Genomic DNA, 9,888 nt, shown 5'->3' with positions numbered 1-9,888 from the left:
AGGAGCATGCAGTATGCACCACACTCTCTTAGTTTTAGCTGTCAAGTCCTCGGCTAGCGTAATAAAATTTTGAATTTGAACTACATAAACACGATCACGTAGCATGCGCACTAGTTCTATTCATGTGGTCGCCAGTTCGAGCTCTCACTACCTCACTTTATTTTTGGGATGTTTACAACAAAAATTGAAATGGGTGGCCGCAAAGGTTCCAACCAACGACCTGAGCTAGGCATGCAGGCTTGCTTGCAAACTTCAGTTAAACTTTTTCATTGGAAAGCTGGTTGGCTCGCTTGCAAACTTTAGTCAAAACTTCGTTTTGAATAGAACTAGTTGACCGAGGAGTTATATAGTTACCTCATGATCCAGCCCTCCGGTTTTTCAGTCTGCGCGCCGCATTACGCTGCAGGTCCGTCCTATTGACTTTGGAAAGAGTTGTGCACCTCATGCTCTGTAGTCTATACCATGAAATTCCTCTTGCTGTTCTATAACACTAGTATGCATCTATCTGCGTGTACAAGCAAGGGAGGCTGGATAAACCTGCCACTTGGAGAGAGTTTTCCATATAATTAGCCGGTGCTGTTTTCCTGATAGTGGGCATAGTTAAGTGTTGTATGACAAGAGAACAACGAGCATGGCTTTTGAATCTCAGCTCAACTCCACATGGAAGAACACGCAATAACAGAGCCCATGTCTGCAAGAATCAGGAGTAATCCTACAATAAGCAGAGGCAGCAAAAGGCTCTGAATTCTGACTTCACCAAGAACTTCACGTGTTGGTACAAGCTATCCAATCATTGTGAATTTCCACAAGAATCAGTAATTTGCAAGGATTATACTTGTTCTTTTTGACAGGAAGGAATTCTACCTTTCTTTGACAGGATCAGGGTGGAATTCTACCTCTACTTCTACTTCTCTTGATACAAGCCTAGGTTTGGCATCTGCAGCTGCGCTGCTTATGGGCTTACTGAAGGTCGAACAATTATTTGTATTATTCTAGACAACAAACTGTTCTAACTGGAGTGAATTGTGGGGTTACCGCTCCAAGAAAGAATACAATTACATGCTTATGAATATTAACTATTAAGGCAGTGAAGGCGTTGCACGACCAGAAATGCTAACTTGTTCTAACTGGAGTGAACAGGGGCAGCATCACTTCCGTCTTCTGATAACACAGGGACAACCACAGGCGCTTGCTCTCTAGATGGAACATTAAGCCAATCCCTCATGGAATCGTACACAGTAAACCCTAGGGCTGCCGATGGGACAACCTGTAAAAATGGAGAAATTAAGAAAATTTATGCTTTTACCATGAACACAAACTGTACCTAAAAGAAGAAGCACGTTACCTATGCAATGCGCGTAACTATATCCATCGATAGTTGTTAAGCATGACACTGAATATTCTGATTTAGAACTTCTTAAAGCGTGATCACATACAGGGAGCAACAATCGTATGAAATATTCCGAACCAAGAAAATCTGAGCCTAGTGGATTACTAAATTAACATAACAACACAAGTGCAAAATGAACAAAGCATTGTGGAGATTTGGAATGACAGTACACTCAAGAAGTTATAGGCTAGTATTTTTTAATTTTTAATAATTAGTATCATTGACGACAAATGGGAATTGCAGTGTTCCAGCCGCATATGTCTACATCGGTCATCAGGAAAGAGCATGTCATTTTAACGACTACTAATTAGTGTTATAAGCTGCAGCCCTGCATCCCACGAGGGCTGAAAACTGCCCCCACGTCGTCCGCCTAGGCGACTCGGGCGGCGCTCGATCCGCTTTTTCAGGCGTCATCCCTGTGCGCCTTCCCCTCGCCGCCGCCGGTCGGCGTCATCGGGCCTTGCCCGAGCGGCTGACGGCGGCGGCGGGGTTCCGTTCCCGTGGATCTTTGGGCAACGTGTTCGACGAGATGCAGATGGCGGCTGGCGGCTGTGAAGGTTGATGCTGCAGCGGCGGCTCCAGCGCTCCACTTGAGATAACTAGGTCGGCACCATGGGCGCTCGTGACGCAGTCATCTTTGTTGACAGGACCATTGGAGCATGCACATATGTTGCTCTTCTGCGTCTTGTGATGTGACTTCCTCCAGTGCATCCAACCTGAGAGCACATCCATGCTAGGGCCACTGCTCCATGGGTGCATTTTTGGCGTTGGTGCGTAGTGCTCATGGTGGTTGTTCCCTCCAGTTCGGCCGTGAATCTGGTCCACAGGCTGCTGTGTGGTTGTGGGCTAGACCGGTTACCTGAAGAGCTTCAACCTGGATGATCTGCGTCCACTGGCGAGGACGGCGGAGGTAGTGGCAGCTCGTGGAGCTGCCGTCTGATACAGATCAGTCAACAGCTGCTACTTGTGAGGATGGTGTAGGCCTTCAGAGTGTCCCCATCCCGGGATTTTGGTGGTGCCGACAGTCCTTCTTCCCCGTCAAAGTCTTTGTCAGATGGTGGCGAGAGATGATCTTGTCTCGTCTTGTCAGCTTGCTCGTACGGGCGTGGACATCTCCCGTCACAAGGACCGTGCGCATATGCAACTACTGGGATCGAGGAAAGTGGAGGAGACGACACAAGACTACTTCGATTGGGTGGTACTTCTGTTTTTTCGATAAAGGGTGGTACTTCTGTAGTACCTAGTCTCGAGCTCCGTGGTGAAAACCATAGGTTTGACCCTAGTTGGTCATATCTGGCAATGGCGGAGTTCTTTTGCGTCGTTACCCTGATGAGGGCATTGCTCGGAATTGGCTCGGACAACATCTTCAGGGTGAAAACCCATGATCTAACCTTGGTGTGGTTGGATTCTGCGACGGCGGCGCTTGAACGTCGTTCCCTTCCTGGAGGCGTCGCTTTTGAAGAGCCTTTCTCATAGTCCTTGTGTTGTGAAGAGATGGTTGACACCGATGGTCACTGCTGTATACCGTTTATTGTCGCTTTCAATTCTTCGGGTTTTCTTTTCTCCACCTAGGCATATCTTTGGTCTTTTATGACTTTGCTCTTTGCCGAAGTGATCGTGTGGGTGCGTGTGTTGTGTTGGCTGTGTGCATCCTAGTTGTGCAGAGGCCGGGTGTGTACTCATTATGATTGTATCCCTCGACGCTACACTATGAGTCAATAAAAAAGCACCCTTTGTCGAAAAAAATTAGTGTTATAAGTGTCTCACCTTCAAATAGTTGATAGATAGTCCTGAAAACAGTTGCTTCCAACCTTGATGTTTCACTATCATAGCAAGGCTTCTAAATGTTTCTTTCCCCTTTACGAGGTTGGACGATGAGAGCGCCTGAACCTAAAATTGATGCATCAAAATCTACTTTAGAACAACCAAGATGTTTAACAACCACAAACAATGAAGGTAATTATACCTGCATTTGCCGCCTAACAACATCAAGGGGATACGTTATTGTCTGTCCTAACAAACCAGCAACTGACCCACAAGCAAGTTTTGGTATAATATCTTTTCTGTGCTCTTCAGGAACATGAGTCTTCATCTTCTCATAGAAATAGAATTTAAGACCGGAATAAGGGAAGATTCCATATAATGATGGAGCTGGAGACCAATAAGTCAGTTAATATAGCAACATACTTAAATCTTGGCAATAACAACAAAGACTTTTGTCCCAAGAATATAATCTTGGCCTTGAGCAAAATTTGGAAACCAAAAAATAGCATACCCATGCCACGGTATAGGCCTTTCAAGCCATTTTGCCTGTAAATTGTTTTCAAACAATGAAGGATCCCTTTGTAAACCTGTTCTGAGGGCTTAGATTCTCTTAAACTGAGGTTCACTGCACCTTTGACCTGCAGCTGATTATTAATCAGTTAGTGCTGAGTTGAACAGGTACAGTACCACAAACTGAACGAAACGAGTCAATACTCATATAAGACTAACAGCAAACTATTAGGTAGACAGGTCGACTCAAACACAGCAACATCAGTATCACCAAAAATCGTTCCTGTTATATTATTTCAGAGAACAAGTTGATGTGATACATCAAAAGCTAACTTTTGGAACCATACTGGACAAGTATTGTTTTCCTCTGCAGTTAAGGATACAAGAACTAAGTAGCTAACCTGATAAGCCAACTTCGTGCGAACCAGATCAAGCGGATATGTGGACACGACTGCTGTTCCTCCAGCTATTGATCCAGCCACTAGATCAAGAACAGGCCCTTGTTGAACATTAGGAAAACCAAGAATGATCCATCGGCGATACTCTTCGTATGCCATGTAATGCAAAGCTGCATAAGGAACAATCCTAGCAACGCTGGCACCATTGCCCCTTAAGAAAAGAAATTCAAAAGTCAGCTTACGTTTGCACTATACAAGTATGTATTGCTAGACTACATTTGTTACGTATCTATACCTATATCTATACCATTATATAGTGTGTGAATAAGTTTGAATATGGATCGTTGGATGAACTCAATCTGACGGTCAAGAGGAGGCAAATCCGAGCATTGCTGACCATTCGATTTCCTATCCGTTATATCAGATTCTGCCATTTGTGCTATCTAGAAGTTTCTAATAATTAAAAACTTAGTACAACCTTGCAATTCTCACATATACTATCTTTACACACTTCTCATTTATTCTAGAATCCTTCATGCATGACCTTGCTTAGAGTTTCTCGCTTGAATATAAGTGTATCCATTTTGAGATTACGTGTCAACTTTTACTCAAGGCAGAAGACTTCTGATCAACAATTTCTCAAAATACATATATTTTTCAGAGAATTTCAACCAAAATATCGCAACACTATCTTTGCATATTCATAACAACAAAATAATCCTTAAGGTTCATACATATAATGTGTTATATACACGTCTTGGAGCACTATGCAACAAAGGTTTTCCTTTTTCAACAAATTTAGCTATCATTAGTAAGAAATTTGTATCTTGTACTTTATGCACATAATATGTAAATGTCAGTTGTTTGTCAAAATTGTGTTTTCTTAGAGTATTTGTCAACATTGTGTTGTAACGACATCTCACAACCCACGTGCAAAGCATGTTCAGCTCACTAGTATACTAAGAAGTGACAAACCTGTAAAACCCTAAGGGACCTTCTGTCCGACAGATTGTCCGAAACGATCCAACCAATCCAGACCCACGGAATTCCGCCTTTCTTCTATACCATTACATAGTGTGTGAATAAGTTTGAATATGGATCATTGGATGAAATCTATCCGACGGTCAAGAGGCGGCAAATCCGATCGTTGCTGACCATTCGATTTCCTATCCATCACATCAGATTCTGCCATGTGTACTATCTAGAAGTTTGTAATAATTAAAAACTTAGTACAACCTTCTAATTGTCACATATACTATCTTTACAAACTTCTCATTTATTCTAGAATCTTTCATGCATGATCTTGCTTCATTAGAGTTTCTCGCTTTAATAAAAGTGTATCCATTTATGAGATTAGGTGTCAACTTTTACTCAAGGCAGAAGACTTCTGATCAACAATTTCTCAAAGTACATATGTCTTCTCAGAGAATTTCAACCAAATATCGCAACACTATCTTTGCATATTCATACCAACAAAATAATCCTTAAGGTTCATACATATAATGGTTATATACACGTCTTGGAGCACTATGCAGCAAAGGTTTTCCTTTTTCAACAAATTTAGCTATCATTAGTAAGAAATTTATATCTTGAACTTTATGCACATAATGTGTAAATGTCAGTTGTTTGTCAAAATTGTGTTTTCTTAGAGTATTTGTCAACATTGTGTTGTAACGACATCTCACAACCCATGTGCAAAGCATGTTCAACTCACTAGTATACTATAAAAAGTGACAAACCTGTAAAACCCTAAGGGACCTTCTGTCCGATAGATTGTCCGAAACGATCCAACCAATCCAGACCCACGGAATTCCGCCCTTCTAGTCTGAAAGCACCAGCAGAAAATTTTAACTACATGAGGGTTGCACAACTACCATGCAAAGTTGCAGGGAGGTGGTTCTGTACAAGCATAAATGTCAATAACTCGGTGAGTATTCGCCTCCCAGAAGAAGAAAATATTAGTACTCCCAGAGATCTCTTCCTTACAAAGTTTTTTCATTTCAACAATTGATATTTGCTGGCTTATCTCATCATTATACACTTAAAATTACTGTTAGGAGCTTAAGCATATAAATAGGGTTTGCGATCAAGCACTAGTTCAGCAATCAAGAGTTACTGACGACGCTTCCCATCCTCTGAGAACGTAGCAATCAGGAACGGCTCAGAGTGAATTGCGGTGGAGATAGAGGATTGGCAATACGTGCCTGGAGGAGGATCTTGACGCGCTCGAGCGGCGCGACGGCGCACTTGGCAACGCCACCTGCGACCCCGCCAGCGATGAGCTCTCTCACGGCGAGCGGCACCGCCCAGCCGCCTCTCTCCGCTTCCTCCATCACACCCACCGCCGCCTGGGTCATCGCGCACAAATTGTGTGGAAGCGCAGGAGCAGAGAGAGACGAAAGTGAATTGTGTGTGCGCGCGCTCCGTACGTAGGGGGCGACCGGCCGAGGGACCCATAAGTAAGCTGTTTTCGTTAGTTGTTTGGTAGCAGATGGTGGGCGCCAAGCTGCCCATGAGCGGTCGAGCGTAAGGAAATGTTTTAAGCATGCACGGGTGTGTGCTTACATGATTTTTGCATGCGGACTAAAGCATCTATGGCACCGGTAGCTCAAGATGGGAACCGGGACGAAACCAACCGGGTTTTGCCTGCCCTAACCCATCTCCATGAGAAAATAGTAAACCCATCCCCGTCTCCGTCATCGTACGCGAAGCTAGTTTTTTGCCCGCCCCCTAAATCCGTCGGGTTTTCTAAACCCACGGGAAAATCGGCATATTTAAGATAACATAATAGGAACAAATAATAGCATTTTAGCAGCAAAAAAAGCAAATTTCAGTACCATAACTTAGAGCAAATTTCAGCACAATACATTACTACATGGTTCAGCAGCTACAAAGAGCATGTTTTAGCAGCATAGCTTGAGCAAAAAGATCAAAAACAGCAGCTACAAGCATCCTTTTTCAGCAAAATACAATACCCCATCTCAGCAGCAAAGATAAGCATATTTCACAATAATAACCGCGATAAATCGGCATATTTAAAATCATTTTGCCTCGTATTGTCGGATTTTGGGTTCGGGGACTACCGAAACGGGTGTAAACCCATGAAACATGCTGGGTTGTATAATGTGCCCAGCAACAGCCCCGCGGGGATGAAAATACGCCCATCCCCGTCCCCTAATAGGGAAAAACCCGCGGGGACGCGGGTTTCGGGGCCCCATTGCCATCTTTATCCGTAGTCGTCCTAAACGCCCGGGCGGCCTGTCATTCACTGACCATATAAAAAAGCCACCTAACCGGCCTCCACAAACGTGGCCCAAACCCCACTCACTCGAGTCCTCTCGACCTCTCCGCTCCACTCCCTTCTCATACCTTCCTCTCCCCAATCTCTCTCATCCTCTCCGTCATGGCCGGAAGCAGATCCGATGTCGCCTCCGATGAGATTGACTAGGCTAAGCTGGCCGCCGACTCCTCGAGCTCGTCCGGCGATGAGGAGGAACTCACACTCCGCATTCCTTACTGCGTCGCTAGTGGCCAGGGTCTGCAGCTACAACTCCGCGGTGCCCCACGGCCACACTAAGCGGTCTCTCCCTTCCCCAGTGAGGCGACAGGGCGACCAGCGGCACCCGATACCGCTAGTAGCTGATCCTACTGAGCGTCGCTGGGTGCTAGTCCCAACACCATTGATCCTGTGGTAGGGGTAGCCGGAGACCGAGGGGTGCATGTATCATTGTGCCATGAACAAGGTGCCTCAGGCCGTGTCAAGCCCCTATGGTTGCAGGTCGTTTAGATCTGCACCGAAGCCGGTGCCGCCCGCCTCCAACGACGCCGAGGCGCTCCGTGATGCAATCCTCTCATCATACACCTCCGCGGAGACCAATGCCCGACGATGGTGCCGCAAAAATGCGGCGCTGCTCCGCATCATGTTCGAGGAGTCAGAGAGGTTGGCGACGCAGAGGGCATTGGCGGCAGAGAGAGCCGGACGAATCACGAGGGAACAAAACCGCGCCGCCCGTCACATGGTAGGGATCATCAGTTCCTCCTCCTCCTCAGACAGCGGCACGACAGGTGATGATGAAGTGATGAACTCCAGCCGCCTCCATATGTTTAATTAGTTTTAAATCTTGTATTTTAGGTATGTTTAATTAGTTTTAAATCTTGCATTTTAGTATAGTGGTGAAGTCTGATGGCCCTTTTGGATGTAATTTTATGGAATTTAGCTATGTCGGGTTACCCTATCTATGTCCGATTGTTTTGTTCATATTAAGTTGTAGATGATCTACATAGCATACATCGGTTTGTATGTATTTGGGTGCGGACATACGGAGGGTGCATTTGTGGACAGGGACAAATGGGGTGTGCCCGGTCACTGACCGTGGACGTGCTCGGCAATGTCCGTAGGCGTATAGGGCCCCAAATTACGCAACCGGGGTTGTAGGTGCTCTTAAATAGTAGTCCTTGAATCATATCAGATCGCGGATAATTGTACCAGATCACGACACAACACCATAGTATCAGATCCAATGTTGTGTTGTATTTGTGTGTGTTAGCCGATCCTTCTATTCACTAAATGATGTGTTAGCGCGAGGACTCCCTCGATGATGTCATCTTGTGCATAACTGAAATGGCTGAGGAACATGCATATTTATTTTCCTGCCATCCCTCCCTCTCTTTTTTGCCCTTCTCCACCACCAATTTTTCTCGCCCTCCACCCACTTTTCCCCGCCCTTTCTTTCCTAATATTTATCTCCACGTCCTATAAAAAGGATCTCACCTATATTGTGTGTTGCATCGGTGTGTTAACCTATCTCCCGCTCTTTTCTCCAGACATGTTTGTTGATCCTTTTATTCATGGGTTTACTCCTTTGGTGTCTCATGAGATTTTGGAAGTGTCGTCAAGATCAAGCTGGGTAAAGTTAGAGGGGGGGGGGGGTGGAGGGCTCAGTTCCATTAGATGAATTAGTAAGGAAAGATAGCCACCTCATTGAGTGTGGTGCGATTTTAGCCTAATTTGGGCACCCTGAAAGGAACCCAGGGGCAATACAAGTAGAACTTCTGAGGTTGTGTGATAGGTGGAATATGGTGGTGAACTCGAAATGGAGGTGTGCCTTCATATGTTAACTATGAATGCTTCATCACCAATAATAAAGTCCCCACAAATGGAATATGCCTACCACATTAAGGTAATTGAAATCACAAATTCATTTAGTTATAAGATGGTGTCATAGTTCTAATTGTTGCTTATATTACTATTGGTATTTGTAAAGTGTAGTGGTACCTTGCGGATGCAGAGTCGTCGAGTACAAAGATCCCTAGCTAACTTTCAGTGGGTGGTAGATCCAATGTTGTTAGTGGACAGTGGCAGAGCTTGCCAAAGTTGCTTGGGGAGGCCAAGTATAGTATATGAGTTAGTGGGGGGGGGGGGGGGGAGCACACAACCTCGATGACAGAGAAAAAGAGTACAAGTAGTTAAGATGCCAGAGAAAAAGCTGGGTTGCAGTTTGTAGTTCCAGTGACTAAAATTAGTTGAGTAGTGCCATGAGTACTGTTTAATTACCTCTTATAAATTCTGGGACAACTTTTATACACACACGATGTTGTGAGAGGCAACCGGGTCTATTATTCTTGAGCAACTTGTTCTTGAGGGTAAGCAATGTAAGTAGCCCAAATGGAAGTCCTTTCAATGAATTTTTATATTGCCCTTAGTTGTAATTCCATCTGAAAAATCTTGTTTGATGATCCTAAAAAAAGAATCCTATTGACAATCTTCCATAGGTTCTGTTCCCAGAAACAATAGTATGAGTCTTCCATAGATGTCCTGATGAAAGT

The 9,888-nt window shown here is 44.6% G+C and overlaps 1 protein-coding gene across 1 annotated transcript; it reads right to left on the bottom strand.

Annotated features, from left to right (window-relative positions):
* Positions 1–803: 803 nt before the first annotated feature.
* On the bottom strand, positions 804–6,473 carry LOC123168258 (mitochondrial carrier protein CoAc2-like). Its single transcript, XM_044586132.1, has 7 exons — positions 6,267–6,473; positions 5,802–5,887; positions 4,066–4,273; positions 3,666–3,798; positions 3,357–3,541; positions 3,158–3,280; positions 804–1,267 (listed from the first exon to the last, which is right to left on the bottom strand). The coding sequence occupies exons 1-7, from the start codon at positions 6,417–6,419 to the stop codon at positions 1,124–1,126; spliced, it is 1,032 nt and encodes a 343-aa protein (XP_044442067.1). The 5' UTR covers positions 6,420–6,473; the 3' UTR covers positions 804–1,123.
* Positions 6,474–9,888: the final 3,415 nt, after the last annotated feature.

Source organism: Triticum aestivum, chromosome 7D (assembly GCF_018294505.1).
Source record: "Triticum aestivum cultivar Chinese Spring chromosome 7D, IWGSC CS RefSeq v2.1, whole genome shotgun sequence".
NCBI lineage: Eukaryota > Viridiplantae > Streptophyta > Magnoliopsida > Poales > Poaceae > Triticum > Triticum aestivum.
The sequence above is the reverse complement of the archived record's forward strand: the minus strand, read 5'-3'. Positions and strand labels throughout refer to the sequence as shown.